At 42.0% G+C, this 21,289-nt stretch overlaps 2 protein-coding genes across 3 annotated transcripts; one reads left to right on the forward strand and one right to left on the reverse strand.

Annotated features, from left to right (window-relative positions):
- The first annotated feature begins 1,923 nt into the window (after positions 1–1,923).
- LOC307040080 (bone morphogenetic protein 7-like) lies at positions 1,924–15,126 on the forward strand. The gene is made up of 7 exons (XM_079682626.1): positions 1,924–2,727; positions 8,141–8,330; positions 11,855–12,003; positions 12,275–12,481; positions 13,288–13,361; positions 13,459–13,569; positions 13,663–15,126. Exons 1-7 carry the CDS (start codon positions 2,331–2,333, stop codon positions 13,810–13,812), a joined length of 1,278 nt encoding a protein of 425 aa, XP_079538752.1. The 5' UTR covers positions 1,924–2,330; the 3' UTR covers positions 13,813–15,126.
- On the reverse strand, positions 14,952–21,213 carry LOC307040079 (uncharacterized protein). 2 transcript variants are annotated; one of them, XM_079682625.1, is made up of 3 exons: positions 20,727–21,213; positions 17,997–19,137; positions 14,952–16,456 (listed from the first exon to the last, which is right to left on the reverse strand). In XM_079682625.1, the coding sequence occupies exons 2-3, from the start codon at positions 18,999–19,001 to the stop codon at positions 16,109–16,111; spliced, it is 1,353 nt and encodes a 450-aa protein (XP_079538751.1). In that variant the 5' UTR covers positions 19,002–19,137; positions 20,727–21,213; the 3' UTR covers positions 14,952–16,108. The 2 variants fall into 2 exon arrangements, with proteins under 2 accessions (XP_079538751.1, XP_079538750.1); XM_079682624.1 differs by having other exon boundaries at positions 20,723–21,213.
- Between the last annotated feature and the right edge of the window lie 76 nt (positions 21,214–21,289).

A 21,289-nucleotide genomic window follows, 5' to 3' on the forward strand; every position in this document is an offset into this window, starting at 1 on the left:
CTCATATATCCTTTACTTGGCTAATACAGCAGAAGTAACAACAGCAAACTACAAAATACCTTCGGTTCACAATTTAATTAATGTAAAATATGTTATAACAAATATGTAAGCCTGTCGAAATGTGCCTTAGCAAAAGTAATATGGTAGGCCTTCCCATCTAGAATGGCTATTTCAAGGGTGTTAGCATTTAGCTAGGCTAATGGATTTATGCATTCACTAGCAGTATTTTAATGTTGCAGTTAATTAATAATAAGCCTTTAAATTACTTTACTGTATTGGCTTTGAGATTGGACTTTATAAAGTGATTCTATGTTTTAAATAAGTAACTAAGAATAACTTTTAACTTTTAGATTAATCTGGTGGATCAAAATGTAGCCCTAAAATATTTCCAACTGAACTAAAGCTATAATGTAGCATCAGTTGGAAAAACTCAAGTAAAGTAGCCTACATGACCTCATCATTTGGTCTGCTTTAGTAAATTCCCTTTTGCAGTCCTACTTTCCAACACTGATAACAACCGCAGGTTGTCCTTGTTATTTATTTAATTTTAGATTTTGCATGCACACATAATCTGAATGACATTTACAAAATAATACTATAAGTGCATCCTGCCTCACTTTCCCTGTGGGATTTATTGTTGTGCAGGGTCAATACAAACCCACAGTTTCACAGTATTCTAATACATGTTGACAAAAAAGAGCAGTTTTCAGTACTTCTTATTCATCCGCTGTGGGCAGCCAAACAGTGTGACACATATTATGGTTGAAGCTCCAATGGGAGATGTAATGATTGATTCTTATTGGACTCAGTCAGTAAACATTAGGCAAATTAGTAGAATATGGTGCAGGAATTAAATTATGAGATTCAGTACATTCCTAAGGTTGAGAGTTGTGCAGTGTAGCTGCTGTGAGTCTGCGACATTGTAAAAGCTCCTTCAGATCTACTGCGTGGGAAGATGATGTGGCTAGACTGTAAAGTAAACTATAGGACCTGTTGAAATGCATTAACGCTGCAGAAGAGTCCTTGAGCATAACATAGTTTTATTTCTTAGGTAGTAGGTATGTTGTCAAATGTTTGTAGTGAAGGGGGACTTCAGGAGGTTGCAGGGATGAGCTTAAGTGACCTTTTCCAGAGAAAACACAACATTTCAAGTGACTATATGCATGGTGCAAATGGAAATCTGGTTGTGTGATTTTAGTTCATTTATGGGTTATTCCATGGTTTACCAAAAACATGCACATTTGTAAAAGGTCATTTCAGTTTGTGGTTATGACACATTAACTTCCTCGGGGTGTATGTGCAGATCGAGTCATCTTTTTCCAACAGAGTAAAACCCACGTATTAACTTGACTTCCGCATAGGATTGTTGCTTTGTCATTCATTGTTTACCCCCACCCCCATTAACGCTCTATTAAAGTCACAGTGGAGTGCTTTACACATTGTTGTAGTAATTCATGGGGGCTATTGGCATGTCCCCTCATGTGCCTGTACTGCTGATCACTCAAACCCCTCCACAGTTAGGGTGGGCCCGACTTTATTGTTTGAGTTCAAAGGTGTCTGCGTAGAAAAAGGGATTAGGGGATTTCCCCTCTTTACCTTTAGACTCATCATTAGGTATTTTTTTACTTGGAATGTGCACAGTATTGAGTCACAGTGCAATAAATTAAAACCTTCAAGATTTAAAAGTAAAACAGAATTTGGACACAAATGCAAAGGTGTTTTGATGTTGATTTCCAGAACAGAGCTGCTGCTTATAAAAAAAAGAATAGACTAGAAGAGAAAAAAGGCCACTTTCATCATCGGCCAACAGTCATGTCCCAACAAAGGATGCAGTGATGGGACACTTGGGTTTTGAAAGGTCCACACCCCTACCTTATTACCAAGACAGAGAAGTGCACTTCATGATAGGACAAGGACCACCCCCCCCCCACACACACACACACACACACACACACACACACACACACACACACACACACACACACACACACACACACACACACACACACACACACACACACACACACACACACACACACACACACACACACACACACACACACACACACACACACGCCAGTGGTTTATCCCATTTGAAACCCCTCCTGCCCCTCCCCTGACACAGCGCCTCAATGGAAATCCATTCCCAAGTTGCCATCAAGAGGAGTGCACTACCATATCGCACCAAGACCAGAAGGTGATGAAGCAATGATAATCTGAGTTGATAAAGGTATTGTTTTTTTATTCCTATTATTAGCAGAGAAACTACTTATGCTTGCGCATCTCCAGTATTTTATTTCGACCGTAGTCGTGCGTAAAATCGGTGTAAAATGGAGACACGCGTCCTGGCAACGGTAACAACCCTCCTGTCGTGGAGTTACTGCGTGTTGGCCACGCAGGTCGCCTTCTCCAACTTCTCCGTGGACAACGAGGTGCACTCCAGTTTCATCCAGCGGCGGCTGCGGAGCCAGGAGCGGAGGGAGATGCAGCGGGAGATCCTCTCCATCCTGGGGCTGCCTCACCGGCCGCGGCCGCACGTCAACACCAAACACACCGCCGCCCCGATGTTCATGCTGGACCTGTACAACACCATCTCCACAGATGCACAGCCGCCCGGATACTCTTACTACAAGCCCGCTTTACCCACTCAGGGCTCCTCCATGATGACCCCGCAGGACAGCCGCTTCCTGGATGACGCAGACACGGTGATGAGTTTTGTCAATCTGGGTAAGTTATATATACCTTTATAACACATTATTACTATTTGAACTTACTATTTGTTTTAGTATATATGGATCTTGCAAGAGGGACTTAACTTTGATGATAATTAATGAAAATAAACAATTATGAATTATTTGTAAAATATCCAAATCAAGATAAGATGAGATGCAGTACACTTGTTTATCCCAAATGGACATTTAACTTGAGCAAAAACGAGGCACACAGCTCCAAAAAACGTAGCCATCAAGACAGTACAGGAGTACACTGAGACACAAGACTACTTACAATATTTATGAAATAAGGAAAGAATACATGGCATCCAACCAAAGGAAAGGGATTTCGTTTTCTCTGTTTTTCTCGTTGTATAAACTTAAGATTCAAGGATTAAAATGCTTTCCATTACCAAGTCTTACAAAGCCACTACTACGCAGTGCATTAGTTAAGAGTGTGTGTGTTAGCCAGTGTCCCTGACATTGTGGCTTTTAGGTCACTTTCCTCACTTGAAATCAGGCATTATGCATCCCGAGCTGTAAATGTTATGACAACATGCCTCTCCGATTTCCCCAGAATCCCTTCAAAGCTCTGGGGGAGAGGCTTTAGCATGGCTTTGTTTCGCATGACTAGGAATTGAACGGGCATTTCTAAACCCCTAGGGAAAGAGACACAAGTTGACTATAAGATCAAGATACAAACTGCATCCAAACACATGTTGCTGGGGTAACCTCTGATAGTGCAGGGGCATGTGTGTGCAGTGCATTCCTGCATTTATGCGTCTGTTGGTGTGTTGGTTTTGGGCGGCACAAATCACATGGGTCACAGGTGAGAGCAGGGGCTCACTCAGACATTATTGAATTTATAAAAGGCAAATCCTGCCTTTGTTTCACTTGGAGATCCTAGGCAGCTCTGATATCACTATAGTGAAGCAGTAGACGGCACGGTGCCTGTGGCTCTTATCCGGATGTGGTTTCATCCAAAATCAACCCGTGTCTTCTTTATGTCCTTCAGGAGGAGGGTTAGAGGTCAACCCGACGAGATGAAGTTAGTTCATCTGAGATCGTTTCGAGAAACCTGTAACCTTCCCTTTTGTCTGGGTGTTATTGAGATTGAACTAAAGGGTTAGGGTTATTTTACACAGCCCATCAATGTGTTGTTAATACAAAACATTTAGAGTCTGCAATAAATCGACATTACATTTTATGTGCTCGGTCATGAGGGTCTTAAGCTAATGAGATCTGGAAACATTGTTTCTGAAAACTCAAAGCAGATTTATGCGGTTCCACATCTGAGGAGTTTGATCCTGTAAAGTTAGGAGGAAAGAAAGGACACAATGTATTATTTTTTCTCTCGGTCCACCCCGGCCTCCTGTGCTGATGATTGGCAGAGTATTTAGCTGGGGTTTGCACAATGTGCTGCAGTGACTCTTACTTGGTGGTCCCTGGATGATCGCTTCAAGAGCGAAGTGGATTATGGTATTTCCCTTCCAAAGACCACAGCTTCCAGTCTGAGGGGAGCTGCCGTAGAGCCCCGTCTCCCACTGACCCAGGTATATCCTGCAGGTGGACAGAGCATAGAATACCCTTTTAGATGATTATTTTAAAGATTAATCAGTTTCATTAATAAGGGCATAACATATCATTTCAAAACAAAACCCCTTAAATAATTAGAGTTTTTTTAGTTGTATTCTTACTTTTATTCCAAAGGTTTATGTTGAATTTCAAACCTAGAGATTTCCAACATTTAACTAAAGGTAACAACTGTTACTTACCCCTGTTCCATATGCGTTGTGGTGGCCACCAAAAGCTGTTATAAATAGAGATTTTATCGAGTTTTGAGCCACATTTTGAAGTTACACTTTTAAGAATTTGGTTGTTTTTAACATCAGAAAAACATGTTAATCAACGTTAGCGCCCCCATCTGCCCAGCATCTTTGGAGACACACACATGTTTACATGAAACTACCATTCACAGTTCTTTAATCCAGTTTTGATCACTGGCTTTGTTTGTTTTGGAGACCTTTGCCGACAAATTGGCCCGTGGTAAAACCCCCTGAACGTCTGAATATTTAGAGAAACAAGCTGAGCAAACGTTAAAAGCATCTCAACACGTAGCCCCTTCTGGACGTCCTTTGTCCGCCGAAAATTGTCTGTGGTGTTAAAACACAAATTTGCTTTATTTAGTCTTATCACCAGGTCCATTTGTTTTGGAGAGAAGGATACCCCTGCGAATAAATTAGCGTCTGGCCCAAAATTCTAGACGATGAACATGTGAGAAGTCTACTGCAAAGGTGTTGAAGCCAACCACTCTTATGATCCCACGCTAGTTCGCAACGTCACCAAACTCTGCCTTTTAACATTGTTTTTATAGAGACTCCTTGCGGCACTCAAGTGATATTATCCCCATTTAAGTGAGATTATTTATGTTAAAGCAAAAGGATTAGGAAAAGTTAGTGTGAACCATTTCACTCCTTTTGTCCTTTTGTTGGATAGGATTTAAAAGCTTGTGTAGTCGACACAGACACGGTTTATCACATCATAGCACACAAGCATATACAAGTACACGGCTGCACATGTTTACTTCAGTTGGATTGCCAAACCACAGGTCGTTCTTCAGCATCACCAGCAGGAAGCTTTCTCCTCATTGTCATGCAACATTACACAGGCAGCTGCTTTTGCTTTGCACATGTGTAGTTCCTCTTTGTTTATAAAGGAATACAGTGAATGTAATGCAGGGGCTGACACAATCTTATCAGCTGTAGCTGCTCTGTCTTGTTTACTGCTGTTGAAGTTTTCGCTGCCATGGAGACATGTAGACATGTGTTCACTATGGGTTTATTTTCTGCTTTGGCCACAACACACCTGCAGAGCATGGGAAAAGCTTTAATGACAAGACACGTCAATGGCTTTCATTAAAATAGAAAGAGTGCAAAACGCTCTCCTAACATGACCGCGTAGGTGGAGAACAGAAGGGGCTTTGTGTTTTTGAGAACGGGAAGAAATGTGTTTGTCCTGCTTAAGCTGATCTGTAGGAAGCATAAGGAGATCACACCAAGAATTTCTTTTGGCCCACCAGAAAATCGCATTAACTTTCTCCTTATTTAAAAATGTGTCCAAAATAAGCACGTTTACCTCCCCTTTGTAGCAGAAACGTATGAATAGGTGCAACAGCCCTTCTTTTGGGGGTAATAATCAAGCAATACTGTCAAAGTAATCAACTCATGCAGAGATTCAAAGATTTGAAAGAGAGAAAAAGTTCATTTCAGTTAAAGATTAGTAAATCGTTTTAATCAGTAGTAAATAAAGGTCTGAGCTTGACTGAAAATAATCTGAATCAGTCTCTGTTATTCACAAATGCCATCGTTTTTCTTATTTGTTCAGCTTCAAACCACCCATGCTGACTTGTAAAAAACAAACAAAACTCTGCTATAAAATAGCAAGAGGTTAATGATAGCTTCGTGGCTGTGTGGCCCTGCAGTGTCAGGAGTAATGTGAAGTGTTGAAATGCCTCCCTGAGGGAAGTTTGCATATCTGAGGTCTGATCTCTGCAGCTAATGGTCCCTAACGTAAACACACCGAGTCCTTACAAGCAATTATTGCGTTCATAAAAACAGCCCTCGCCCCCTTCCAGCATTTAATTGCGGTCAAACGAATGACTCGCAGGGTTCAGAATGCACTGCTCTTAACGACCAAATGTGTGTTTTTGTGTCATTAGAAATGTTTTTAGAAGACTTTGAGTCAGTGTGTATTTGCAGGAAAACGTTCTTGGTTCTAGTGTTGAGGTGCTGTGTGTCTTTGCACTGAAACAATAGTGGGCCATCATCGGTGGGAAGGCAGCCTGATGTCAGGATGATGTCATGCTGTACGGCAGTGGGCAGGATGTGTTTAAGGTGACTAATCGCCGCTCCGCACACCTTCACCAGAGACCTCCACGGCTCTTTCCAAGGACATACACACATGCTGTAAAAACACGACACTCGAAAGCTTCAGGAAGCTTTCGGGGTCTTTCTGACCACCGTTACTTTGGAAAGTCTGAGATTTGGAGAGCTTCAGCTGGCTCAGGGTGGGCTAGGAACCCCACGGTGCCATCAGCTGCTGCTGCTTTACTTTAATAATCACATTGAAACACTGTTGGTGGCAGTACTCGGATATTCAACTAAATCAAAAGTAGCGTACTACAGTCTAGAAACACTTAATTACAAGTAAAGAAAATCATGCAATTTACTCAAAAGTACAACATTTGTATCTTTCAAATATACTTAAAGTTGCAAAAGTAAAACAACTTGTGTTTCATGATGTCCCATTTCTGAATAATATGTAATTAAATGTTGGACTATTATTATTGACACATGTCTTTATCTCTTTAACCTTGCATCTAGTAAGGGATTAGCTCGTTTTAAATTATTTATATATATTTTATGTATTACTTAACAAACAAAAAATAATGATAACATAATCAGTTGATATGATGTTGTTTTGTCAATCTGAATTTTCAGAATTACTAAAGCTGCCAGGTGAATGTAGAGTAAAACAAAATTAGAGATGAATTATTGCAGAACAGATATACCAGGGAAATGTTCTCATAACTATATTTAAGGACATTCCTTGTGTAAATGTTCTGAGTTTCTTTCCACCTCTGATCCCAGTGATCCATTGCACACTGATCAGGGATGTGTGGGTGGTACAGCCCCTGCTAGTTAAGTCTCTCTATACTTTATGTGAGTGTGTTTGTAGAAGCACACTGGCAGCTGTGGTTTTCCGGGCAGTGCCTTAACGGGCCTTTTCTTGTGGTCAGCACATGTGTGCAATTTAAACCGGGAGCCCAACTGAGCCATGCGTGTGTTTTTACTCCCCCCACATTGGCACGTATGGCACATTTAAGTGATGTTTAGATCAATCACTTTACTCATGGAAGCGGGATTTTTCCTATTTTCTGACACAGCACTTCCGAGATGTGGGCAGAGTGACACACATCAGAGCAACGTTTGATTTGGCGACAGTTTTGACAGATATGCAACCACCGACTGGTTTTCCCATCTGATTGTACTCAAAGTAGTTTGCAACTTCCTTAGATGTACAAACCTTCCGACTGAGGGTCAGAAGCACTTTTTCATTGTAGGGCTGCGTAATTAATCAAACTTGTATCTGATTTATTTGGTAATGACAAAATATGTAAAAATGTCATTCTGATTGCAAAGAAATCCCAGCCTACAAAGGTTCTCCTACAGACAAAATCCTTTTTGGGTACAGATCCTCTTTAAAATCACACCATGATCATTTGAATATATATATGTAGTGCTAATGTGAATAATCTTTCAGAAATAAATTGCAATATCAGTCAAAAATAATAGGAGGTATTTGTTCAAAAGTGTTTTGATCAATCAAGTGATGATTTTTCACCTCTTTTACTCCCTTTCTCCTTACAGTCGATCAGGAGAAGGATCTTCTGTTCCAGCAGCACAGAAGAGAATTCAGATTTGATCTTTCCCGTATTCCTGAAGGAGAGGCCGTCACAGCAGCAGAGTTCAGGATATATAAAAATGTTGTCCAGGAACGCTACGAGAACGAGACCTTCAGGGTCAGTGTGTACCAGGTCCTGGAGAAACCTCCAAACAGGTATGGGTGTTTTTCTACAGCTACTGCACATATTTCAGATAAGATAAACCTTTTATTCATCCCTGAGGCGAGACTGTGGTTTTCTTTACGGCCCTTGATTGGATTAACCCTTTGTTCGACGTATCAGTTGGATCTCCTCAGTGGAGTTTAGCATTCAGGGATCGGTTTACTCAAATTACAAATACAAAGGTATTTTACGACTACATCAATTTTGTCGAGAAATTTCAATGCAACCACACGGAAAGTACCCCCCCCCCCCCTCATGGAGATCCAAAATGTAATTTAGGATGCCGCTAGCATAGCAAAAAAAATTGACTTTTCACAAACCTGTCTCTGTTTCTTCAGTGGAATTTCGTTCCTAACACATGCGGATGGTGGATATTTTCTTTTCAAGGACAATATATTTACCCCCGTTTTAAACAAACAGTAAACTCACCAAGTAGACAGCTGTGTCCCGTGTAAAACCAAAAGTTAATGTTGACTTATTTTACCAACGCTATGTCACACAACTTAAGTGTGTGACTAAAGTTAAATAGAAAACCAATTCGTTTTGTTGCTGAAAGCTAAACTTCTACAACTTTTTTAACTCACAGCCTTAATCCAAAAATAGTGCCTTTTTAATACGGAAAAAAATACATTTCCATTGAAACATAATTCACAAAGCAGTCTTTTGTATGAGGACATACTTTTTAGGAGAAATGGCTTGATTACATAAGTATATGTTGATCATTCTCTTAGAACTAGCTAAATACTCTGGGACTGGGTGAGAGAGCTTTTTCACAATTGGTTGGAGCTGTATCACTTCTTTGCTGCTAATGTCTTTCTCAACGTTCTGGCCACAACTTCCAATGATTGTTCAGTGTGTGACATCAGTTCGAGCTCTCCAGTGTTTCGCCTTGTGTTCCAAAAAGTTTCATTGCACCGCTCACCCTTGACCTTTGCCCCCTCTCATGCTATTTTTTTATTAAACTTTTTAATAGCAGTTGGTTTGACTGCTACAGTAGATTATCCTCTTGTGTTAGTGACAAAGAAACAGTAGTTTAGCTGATCATCATGCTACTGTGTGCTCACTGTGGACGCTGGTCGTCAAGCTGCTGCTAGACGTGCAAACAGATCTGTCTTTGGCCGTGTCTGTCTACATTTCCTCACAGCTTATTTCTGCTGATGTTAGTGTCAGCGCCGAGGCTGTTTACACAGACATTAGTGTCAATTACAGAAACACGTCGGCCCTTCCAGAGAAGGTTTACTCTCACAGAGTCAGAGCAGGACAGTCCCCAGGAGACCTGCATTTACAACACGCAGCTCCCACCACAAATAACACTCTCAACCCTCCAGACGTCAATTGACTCTCTTTCTCTTACACAGGTGGTCAGTCCTCCATCTCCATTAACAGATTGTAGAATAATTAGACCGCACACATCCCCTGCTTGCTTACAAATCAAAGTTATTCCGCTCATGTTATAAACTCTCAGCAGAGGGGCTCATGAGCAGGCGGTAGATTTAAAAGTCCTTCTATGGTGACAGCGGGGCCGATGATGGTGTTAAGGGCAACACCATTGTCATTCATAGACACACAGACGAGCAGGCGGCAGACATGGGCCTGAGGGTCTGACACTCGGTCTGTAAACAAAGCTATTGTCTCTGGAGTCTGCTCTAAAGACGGCAGGTATTACTATTGTAGGATTTTTTTGTCTGGGCTGTAAAGAAGATGCTCTCTGCAGCCATCACTGTTCACGAGGGTGGATTCATGGTTCAGGGCGATACTTCAGTCAAGATATCTTTCTTTAACTTCTTATTTCGATACAAATATCTCTATTCTTTATTGCACATTCTTGCTTTACCTTTTATGTTTTTATATATATTTTCATTTGAAAACAGAGCAGATCTCCCAAAGCCCACATTTCCCCTGGGATAAATTAAATATTATTTTCTGATATCGTTTTGGGGCCAATTTTGAAATAATCCTATTGTTCAAATCGATTGTTTGCAATGCTTCTGGCTATCAATAGTGATTGCCTTTTGATATGGTTTATTATTCATTATCAATTTATAATCAACTAGTTTTTATTATCCTGATTTTCTCATTTATTTATCTTTAATGTACAGTATTTACATTGCAACTCCTTGATTTCCTCAATATGCATAAAAGACATAAGGGAAAAAAAACACTTAGATGCCTGTTATTTAAACTTACGTATGTTATTTTAAACGGAACTGATGCTTCGTTTATAGTTAACAGGGGACACAGTGGGTTGAGGAGGTCAACAGAAACATATGTTTAATATTATTTTTCTTTGCCGTTGCTAACTAAAATATACATCCCATATTCATCCTCTATGTAACCTTTTATTCTCTTATTATTTTCCTTCAGTCAGCAAATGAAACACTTTTCTCAGTTGGACGGAGGTTTGGTGTCTGACTTGGCTTATCAACAACATTCCTCTCTTTGGCCATAAAAACCTCTTGGCTCCCATAAGTGTTTTCTTTTTTCTGCTGCATTGCCGTAAAATTGGGTTTATGTATATTAAAACACAATTCCAACCGTTTTCCCAGCGTATGGTCACACACCAAGCCAATCATTATCTCTTTAACCTCAGAGGCATTGTTTAAATTAAACCAAACTAAGTGTCTTTTTTTACAAACAAACATTAAAAAAATGTCCTCATAATTTGCTGTATTTAATATTAATAATTCTGCTTGCATTTTTTGACCTATTAAATACATTAATATTCATTTAAAATGCATGATAGAAAACCATTTTCCCAAGCATGCCATGCCACGTTCATTCAATGATTTAAAATTCATTTGCACAAATGTACAAGACAAGAGATCATTAACAAATCATAGTTTGATATATTGATTGATGCATTTTTTTTTTTCAAGTAAAATAAATAATTACAAAACAAAAAAAAGGTTGCAGTGCATAGTCATGTAAGAGAAATCAAAACAAAAAATGACATTTACAACAACAACAACAACATTAGCAACAACATTAGCAACATAAACAGTCCCACATAGAGTTCGAAAAGGAGTGGTATATCGTCACCATATCAATCGATTGATACATATTTGAAAGTCTTGGATACAATACAATGCAGCTTTATTTATATAGCGCTTTAAACCTCCAGAACAAAGTGCTGTACAGGCAAATAAACAAAACAAAACATAGAAAAAGTAACACAGCTCAGCTCTTACACCATAAAACAAGTACAAGTAAAAACAATAGCAAATTTAAAAGCAATAAAAGCAACGCTCTAAAAGATGTGAATACGCTAAGGAGAAGAGGTGGGTTTTAAGAAGCGATTTAAAAGCAGGTAGTGTGGCGGCCTGTCTGATGTGCAGGGGCAGATCGTTCCACAGTGTGGGAGCCGCTACAGTGAAGCAACGGCCCCCTCTGAGCTTTGACTTGGTTCTGGGCACATTCAGTTAATGATTGACCCGAGGAACCTTTTGAATATTTGCATCTGGATACTGCTTATAGCCTCAACATGTATTTATTCTAATGACTTCCTGTCCTCTCACAGTGAGGTGGAGCTCCTGCTGCTGGACCAGCGCGAGGTGTGGGCTGCAGAGGACGGCTGGCTGCTGTTCGACCTGACCTCCACCAGCAACCTGTGGCTGGTGAACCCGGAGCAGAACCTCGGGCTGCACCTGGTGCTGGAGGACAGCCATGGTCAGTCACTAACACACATTCACACACAGAGAGAGGGCCATGACAGCAAGAAACTGTCCTTGTCTGGAGAAAGGGTTTAATGCTGTTCTACTCCAATGGAAAAAAAGGAGCATCATATATTGAGTAAATGTTTTTAGATGGTTCTTACAGAGTTTAAGTTATGATTGTGCATTCAAATGAACACATGATTGTTTAGCAGAGGCTTAGGTGTGTGTTGCAGTCCTTGGTTGGTTGGGACTCACTAGTTTTGTCCCTCTGTCTCCCTCTGTAGGCCAGAGGAGGAACCCCCGTCTGGCGGGGCTGGTGACGGGGAACGGGTCTCAGCAGAAGCAGCCCTTCATGGTCGCCTTCTTCAAAGCCAATGAGGTGCGATTCCGCAGCGTCCGATCCGCGCACGGAAACAAGGGGCGCCAAGGGAACCGCTCCAAACCCCAGAGGACGGTCCAAGACGCTCTGAAGGTCGTGGAGGCTGCAGCAGGTGCCCAGAAACATAATATCACATCTCATCAACAGAGACTCATGGTTTACTGGCACAGTGTCCTTTAATACTTTTTAAAATAGATCTATTGGGCGTTATTATTTATAGGGAATTATAATACATCCATAATGCAACTACACTCATGAACACAGACACTGACGCACTATATTGGCAGTCATAAAACATTATAGATGCTACTCATAAGGAATTATAAGTGGAAGCTCTTGACTATTCATAAACTCTGAGTGAACTGAAGGGCTTATATAATACATTATGACTACCTATACTCCCCTATACAAACCTTCTGATGTAATAAAGACTCATAGAGATGTTCCATAGTCCATGCAGTATCACAAGTTATCAATGTTTGGAGTATAAAGTGATGAATTTATAATAATGCATGCAACACTTCATTGTTGGTATTCAGTCAAATGTAATGCCTGCATTTAAAATAATCTATATTGCATCATTTGGGATTATTATGAAAGACGCCTGAAAGAATCCGAAGTAAAAAATACACAGTATCACTATGAGTAAATATGAAATACAATTGGTCAAGCTGAGTGAAAATATAGAAGTATTTTCTTAGTTTGAATATATGATGTTTGTTTTATACCTTAAGGTCTGTGTCCAGCTGAAATGTTTTACTTGTAGTACTCTGTAGATGTTAACATAATAATAACTTATGATGCAGCGTGTAAAAGCATTTCAAATAATGATCTACTGATGCATTATAGATGTGAGAGTGTTACTAATGTTTGTTTACTTTCTTGTGTGTACTCATATTTCCATCTTTTCCATTTCAGATACCCTCAGCCTCTCCAAAGAGGGATGTAAAAAGCACGAGCTGTATGTCAGTTTCAGAGATTTGGGATGGCAGGTATGGTTCAGATCTTCCGTTTGATCTCATTTCATTTCAATTTCAAGTCCAAAAGTGACAATTGGCTTACATTTGCTGGATGCTTTAATCCAACCAGGACTGGATCATCGCACCAGAGGGCTACGCAGCGTTTTACTGCGAGGGAGAATGTGCCTTCCCTCTCAACTCCTACATGAACGCCACCAATCATGCCATCGTGCAAACTCTGGTAAGTCCCAAACAGCCCCAATCATGATGACAGGCACTTTCACTACCACCTCCACTTCCTGTGAGCATTGATTTATGCCTCTTCTGTCAACAGGTGCACTTTATCAACCCGGACACGGTGCCTAAGCCGTGCTGCGCCCCCACCCAGCTCCACGGCATCTCAGTGCTCTACTTTGACGACAGCTCAAACGTCATCCTCAAGAAATACCGCAACATGGTGGTCAGATCCTGCGGCTGCCACTGACCGCTTGCAACCCCCTCCTGTGAGTTTGTGAAAAAATCTGGAGGGACGCTGAAGAAAGGCAGATGTGAAAGAGCCAGAGACGAGATGATTGACAGGCTGGTCATCAGGGAGCTCCTGCCACAGGACGAGCTTTAATCTGGAGAACTGCTTTTATGAGCAGCAGCTGAGCCTCACATGCAGCATGAACCACTTCCACAAACCTTTCCAAACTTTTGGTAACAAAGAAAGGATGAACAAAGGGGTTTGTTTTCCTTTCCTTTTGAGATTGACTAGAAAAAGTGCACTAAAAGGGCACTGAGCAATGTGGAGCTACTTCAGAGACTCAAATAAAACATTCAGTGCTAGCAACAGAAAGTAAAAACACACCTATCTGAATTTAAATGAAGGGTCTTCTTGCATTTCGAATATAAAACACTGCCTGGGTGGACACGTGCATTAGGTAACTGATTTAACAGCTTGTGAAACTTTAAAATCTCCATGTTCCTCTTGAACCTCTGCTCCTTTCCTTAAAGAACAGCTGGATGAATTTATCTCTGATGAGAGAAAAAAAAGCTTTGATTGTTCACCAGGGCATTTCAATTTTCAATTTCCGCTGATGTGGAGGAGCTCAGAGAAGAGTGGCAGCTGAGACTGTTAATAACAGGGTTGGACTGAAAGGCTGGATCTAGTTTCCTGGTGCAACACGATGCATGTGAGAGACGTGCAACCTGCGAGAGTCTGTGATTCATCTTCATGTTGACACCAGGGTGTGCACCACCTCTGCAGCTGCCTCCTGGTGTCTGGCCAGCTGCAGGTGGGCAGAGGGGAAACTGTAATTTTAGTTTTTCAGATTTAAGTAGTTAAGGCAGGTGTGTGTTCAACCTAATTTGCCCTCAATAATGTTGTGAACAGTTGCATTGAAGCACCTTGGATACTTCAAGGAATTCATGGTTTGTAGAGATTTATGACAACAGTATGCAGAAACTTTACACATATTTATTTAACAGTGAGGAAATCGTGTCACAAGGTAAAGACCGGATCTGTCTAACCCTAACCCTGCATTTCCATCTGCAGAATGTCATTCACTCTGATTGTGCATTAGGTTCATTGTAGAGAATAACAATGCAGCCAGGGGAGAAATACGAGAGAAAACACAAATGTATGGGACAAAAACGTTTAATAATCTCTGAAGTCAGAATTGAGTTCTGTAAGGAAAAATAACTTGACAACAGACTATGCATTTTATATTTCCGAAGCTGATTGCAAATGTATAGAATTGCATTTTTTTTTTTGGGAAATGTGTGACTTTAATCTCAATAAATATTATTAGGGTTTTCTTTTTGAATTTGTGATTCCTTCTTCATTTAACATTTAAATGTCAGAGATTCAATAAAGTCATAATTTGAAAAATGTGATATATAATATTATTATCTGAAAATATGACCCCCCCCCCCCCCCCCCTTTCCTGGCTCTGTACTGTTACTTTAAACCTACAATGCTCCCGACACGTCAGCGTACCGTTCTCCACTCACTGATTGTGCTTTTGAAGTACTTTGAATGGCACAAGCGTCTCCTCAATTATGAACAGGCCATTCAAAATGAAGCTTCAGTACAAAAAGCAAAGCAGATATAGAGTGCAACAACAACCAGGCAACAAATGCATTCACACTGACATTCACTGAGAAGCTGCGCTTCCAACGCAGCACATTACAACACAGCCCACACCGTTAAAAAGACCTTAAATATATCATCTTAAATAGAAAAAAGAGGTAGAAGCGTAAAACTTAATCCTACAGATGCAATCTCAAACCAAGGTCTTGTCAGAAACTATTCTGTCATTCTAGCAGTCTCAAATCAAACCTCATTATTAATGATAGAGGAGTCTTACATAAGAATAGATGTAACTTTAAATGATATGATCAGCAGTGAAGGACCTGAGGGAGTGTTTTCCTTAAAAAGCAACGTGGGCTGATTTAGTCAGAACTGCTTTCAATAATAAAACCCAAACATATAATTTGAGCCAACAAGATGAAGCTCAATTCACTCTCATGGGAACATCTTCCTGTGGCAACTTAGATGTACAATGGAGTTTGACTCAATTTAAATATCCAGTGTTTAATCCCTGACTACCTTAACAGAACATTCAGAAATCCTGAGAGTTCATCTTTTCCTTCCTTTTACCCCTAGATACAATTAAAAAATACGACGGTCAAGCACAGATATGATTCAGGAGGTAGAAAGAAGGTAAATATAGGCTGATTAAAGCAGAGTTTAGAGAGAATGACATGCTTCCTGTCTTTAAAACAGCAACCCCTCCTCACTTCATGCAGTTAGTCCCCGGGCCCCTCAGCTCAGGGGCCGAACAGTGTCTCCTGCGGACTGTCTCTCCCTTCTTCTTAGGTGCCTCTGCTAACCCCAGTCCTTGTTGTGATGCGCTCAGGGACTCACACCCTCCCCCTGACTTCCTGGGGGAAGTCTTTGGCTCCAGGGTGGCTGACGGGGGAGGCTGGGGGGTTGAGATGGGGGTGAGAGCCAGGCAGATGTCCCCCACACTGAGCTGACGGCAGTGCAGGCCACAGAGATGAGCCGTCCTCAGGGGGTTGCAGGAGGACCAGCCCCTCCCTTGCACAAAGAACGGGTACTCCACGTAGACATCCACCAGCTCCTGGAGGAGGACAAACAGGAGGATGAGACGCAGCTACACACGTGTTCAGTAGAGGGCGCTACGGAACCAGTGAGTTTTTAAACATGCTAATCATTGAATAGATTCAATCATAAGATATTTGACTCTGATACCCCTGATATATAACTGGTCATATTTCAACATACACATCACTAAGTTAGGCTCAAAGCACAGTTCATCCTAAAAACAAGCTTTTACCTGTAGTTCAATCTAGGTTGTTTTGGCCATGTCTTGGCAATACTGGCAGTGGAGATGTCTGCCCTCTCTCAAATCTTATGGAAGTAAATGGCATCCGCACTGTGGTGATCAAAGCTCCATTTAAAAAATATCAACCCGCAATGTCTCTTTACAGAAATCGTGATTGGTTAATCAGACCTCGTAGTAAGCAGTTTTTTGTAGGAACTTTTTTCTTTCTGCTGAACTACAACCCCCTTTAGATTGTTTTGCAGCTTTATAAACTGCAAAACAATCTAAATAAAAGTCAATAGCTTCAGTATTTTGATAATAACTTAAAGGTGGGGTAGGTACGTTTGAGAAACCGGATCGAGATACACTTTTTGCAATATTCCATGGTCAACAAGCTCGAGTGCCCAAGAATTTGAAAATACACAGCCGGAAAAGATCTGCCACTTCCTTACAGAGCCCCTCCTCCAACACACACGAATGCGCACATGACCAATGAGGGCACGAGATAAGTTTGTGCACAGATGGAAGGCTGACAGGCAGGTAGGCCATCCAGTTATTTTAGCCGAGCCGGCTAAAATGATTGGTCGTGCTTTTTACAGTACTACAGCTTCCACAGGTGACATTTTTTAATGTATTTTTTGTCAAAGCACTTCAGATATTCATTGCTATCGGGATGTTAAGAGCATTCCATGGAATATAACAACAAGTGTATCTCGAGCTGGTTTCTCAAACTTACCTACCCCACCTTTAATGTGTTATACATCTTCACTGTGTGTCAGTCAGTCCCTTGCATTTTTGCAAACTATAACATGGTCACAAAAATAATTTAAGTTAAAAAAGAAAATGCTGCTGGGTATTATTTTTAGCAAACATTACACACACATAAGTACTTGGTGCAGATGGGGACTATTTTCAGCTGCAAATTAACACACATTGTGTGAACTAGTGTATTTTGGCAGAAGGACTCTGTCTGAGGGAGTGCACATGTTCATTGTCACCTAGTAGTGGGTTATTTATGCCTTTTAAAATGTTGGGAAATTGAGTTCTATGGCAAAGAGGAATATGGTACATCAAGCATTGTTGTATTTGCTTACTATAAAACTATGTAAATTACTGTGAGCCTCATCTAAAAAAAGACTAAAAAGGCATTATTTCACTCAGAATTGGGAATAATGTGTATTGTAACCACTCATTCAGTAGTGCTTAAATATCAAGACGGCATCTCCATCAGCCAGAATGCAACATCTTGTGCATGTATTACGTAAGAAAAGGAATTACAGCTAGGTGTGAAGTGTCTGTTGTGAATGGTGAATACTACAGAGTGGTTTCCCTTCACCTGGGACTGCTGGTCGTGAAGCAGGATGAGTAAGCGGGAGATGGAGATGGAGGAGGAGGAGGAGGCTGAGGGGGAGATGCTCTGCACAGTGCAGCAGCTCAGGCGTAAGTCCGGGCAGGCCAGCGCTCCCAGCAGGAAGTCCTCCGTCTGCAGGTGCTCCACCCTCCTCAGCCGCCCGTCTCTCAGCTCGATCAGAGAGCCGGCCACAAAGTGAGGGAGCAGCCAGGGGAAATGATTAGGAGAGGCCTGCTCAGAGGATGGGAGGGAAGTAGATCGTGACTGCTCCTCCTTCATGGAGATGTAGTTTGAGTTATCAGGTGATACTCGTGCAAACGATTGTCCAGAGAAGGGATGTTTGACAGCCTTTGATAATTTGTGCGGCACATCGTGTTGGTGCGTCCGGTCCTCAAGTGCTGCTTTTTCACCCCTGGGAAAAAGCTCCACTTTCCTGTCTTTTCTCCTCACATACGGCCCTTTACCCCTCCCGTTGCTGTGCCTCTCTGCGATCAAACTCTTGTCCCTTAATGTCTTTAACTGCTCCCAGCCGTACCCTCCACACACCCTCTGAAAACCCTCATTGGACAGGGACGCTGGGCTGAATCTGGGGGGTGGGGGTGGATGGCCCAGGTGGAGAGCAGGTGTGCCAGACAAGTGGTGATGAAAGTGGGGAGAAAAGGCCCACCCAGGGTGCAGGGGGTTCACATCTCTCCACTCTGCCAAGCTGTGATGATCCCTGAATGCAGAGAGGTTGTGAGGTTTGGACCTGGTGGGGGGGTGGGGGTGCGTCCAGGGCTGGTATAGAGCAGGAACCCTCCTCGGGACGGGCTGGAAGGGGCCCGTGTGCTTCGTCTTAAAGTCTCTGTGGCCCTTGTAAGGGTAGGGGGCTTTGAATGTTGCCGCATCACACTGCTGCTGCTGGGGAGGCGGGCTCGGCCTCTGATCCCTCTTTTTGAGCGGGAGCCTGTCCCTGTCCGGGACCAGAGCTGGGTTGGATGTGAAGCTCATTGGCCCGCGCTGCCTGTCACTCACGCCGGCACTGCATGCCCTCCTGCTGAAGCTGAGGAGGTGTTGTGGTCACGTGACACAGACTCCAGTCTTTTGGCAAGCGCTGTGGATAGTCAGGTCCAAGGTCGTCACGATTCTGGAAAGTAAAAGAAAAACAAATGTCAAATGCACTTGATATCCGCGCAAACAGAGGAATCTGGATTGTACTCAGTCTCTTTCTTTCTCCTTCAAAATGGCTTAACTAATGACTTAATGCACCACCTATTCATTGCCTGCCAGTATCATCCTCACAAAACAATTGTAATGGCAATCCAATGTCCTATATTCCGGTTGCCATTGTTTACACAGGTGAGTGGTGAGTGGTGAGTGGTGAGAGGGATATTACGCAGACACAAACAGATGATTTTCCGGTCGTTGGATGAGGTTTAGTTTGAAGTTTGTTGCGGAGGTTGTACAATACAAGGTTTCCAATTGCTATCGGGTTGTAGCTGAAGCTCTGTAGTCCGTAGTTAGCATCTATGTGTGCTCTCACTCTAACTGTTCCCCCCCTTATTGGTCACTTATGCCCCTTTTTAAACAATCTGGGCAGCTAATACCCACCACTAAGTGTTCAAGAATATTATTGCATTATAACTAAATAAACTGACAAGCCAACAATAAACATACATTGCTCTTTCAACAAGAAATACCTCACTTTCCAACTACCAATTGCTTGAATGAAGTCTTAGTTTGATGGACAGTTACCACCTCAAGTTACCATGGTTACAAAGTGCTGCACAGTATGACGGTACAAGGTTAGAACAATGCAAAGCAAGAGGTTAATGTAAGGTTAACAGATTTGATCACAAGGTTAACATTGAATCAAGTCATTGAGTGTGTGTATTAAGGGACTGATGGGTGCTGGTTATTAAAGCGTGCATTTCTTCTCAGGGGGCTGAAGTGGTCTCCAACACCTCGAGCCGCTGAAACCCCATCATCCTCCTTACATGCGTGCACAACAGTGAGTCAGTTCACTGAAGGGGGGCTAAATATAAGCTCCTTGTGGCCACACACACAACAGCTTCTCACAAAGACACATTATCTGACCTAAGTCAAAAGCAGACTGGGACTTTTACAGCCTTTCAATGCAAAGCTCATCTCAATGCCCGGCATTATGCCATCATCATATAGCCATTCAGCGCCGATCAATGGACCGCTTTCACTCTGATATGAGCTGCTCCTCTATGATGTGTGTGGGTTCAGACACTGCATTCCTGTGCGAGCATTATAGCATGACACATACAAAGATAGTTAGATGCCTACAGTGAAGATGTAAATTCATTCAAAAAAGCTTGGCGGTGTGGGCTGCTTACTCACAGAGATCGGATCATGGCCCAAACAGGCCCGGCACTGTGCTGAATAAACTTATAAGGTGTTGAGGTCACTGCAGGTCACTAATCTATGGAAATGTATTGTATACACAGCAGTGTTTAGTGTGTTTGCTGCCATCGTGATAATGTTAATCTGAGATGATTTGCATGTAGTGGCAGCTTGATGTTTCTATCTAAGGAGATGTAGCACACTACAACTAAATACAGCATCCTTTGTTAAAATCTGCAAAGAGTTCCCTAAAAAACTAGCATTCAGAATCAAATCCGACAAGAATCACAAATCGCACTCGCTGAACTTGAAGTCCAGAACATGTTACATAAATCAAGAGAAAACATTTTTTAAAGACTTACTTACACGTTCTTCCATCTGTGCATCTGTTCCTCTGTGCGACCCATCTTCAGAAATTCATGTCCACAGATTCTCCTCCCGCACACACACACACACACACACACAGACACACACACCTGTCTGGCTGGTGTCCTCCTCCCAGGCTGCAGGTGATAACAGAGCGATCAGAAGCATCCAGACAAGCTCTACAGACTGTCAGACAGACACACTCTCCTCCCTTTCTCTTCGCCTTCTCTCTCTTCCTCTCTCTTTACCCTCCTACTCGCTTTTTACATTTACACTCCCACTCTGCTCAGTCAGTCAGTCAGTCAGTCCTGTTAACCTTTCTCAGACAGATTTGATGTCTCTCCCTCCCTTACTTTCCACCTCTCTCTCTCTGAATCTCTTACTTGTCCTCCCTGTGTTTGCTGCTGAGTAGCACTCTCAGCCTCTCTTCCATTTGTAATCACACTCTCCATATTCCACACGCTCTCCCTCTCTCCTTCGCTCTCTGTTGTTTGGTGTATAATTAGAAATGAGACTGCTGTGCAACTCCTCAGCTGATGGTAGGCGTATGACTGCCTGATGGT

Source organism: Notothenia rossii, assembly GCF_949606895.1.
Source record: "Notothenia rossii genome assembly, chromosome: 5".
In the NCBI taxonomy this organism is placed as follows: Eukaryota; Metazoa; Chordata; class Actinopteri; order Perciformes; family Nototheniidae; genus Notothenia; species Notothenia rossii.

Bases quoted from the DNA above. Each gene is read 5' to 3' on its own strand.
- LOC307040080 (XM_079682626.1), top strand. From the start codon at position 2,331: ATGGAGACACGCGTCCTGGCAACGGTAACAACCCTCCTGTCGTGGAGT. The intron at 12,004-12,274 runs GTCAGTCACTAA...CTCCCTCTGTAG, and splicing joins GGTGCTGGAGGACAGCCATG to GCCAGAGGAGGAACCCCCGT. The intron at 13,362-13,458 runs GTATGGTTCAGA...TAATCCAACCAG, and splicing joins TCAGAGATTTGGGATGGCAG to GACTGGATCATCGCACCAGA.
- LOC307040079 (XM_079682625.1), bottom strand. From the start codon at position 19,001: ATGAGCTTCACATCCAACCCAGCTCTGGTCCCGGACAGGGACAGGCTC. The intron at 16,457-17,996 runs GTGAAGGGAAAC...GTCCTCCTCCAG, and splicing joins TTCACGACCAGCAGTCCCAG to GAGCTGGTGGATGTCTACGT.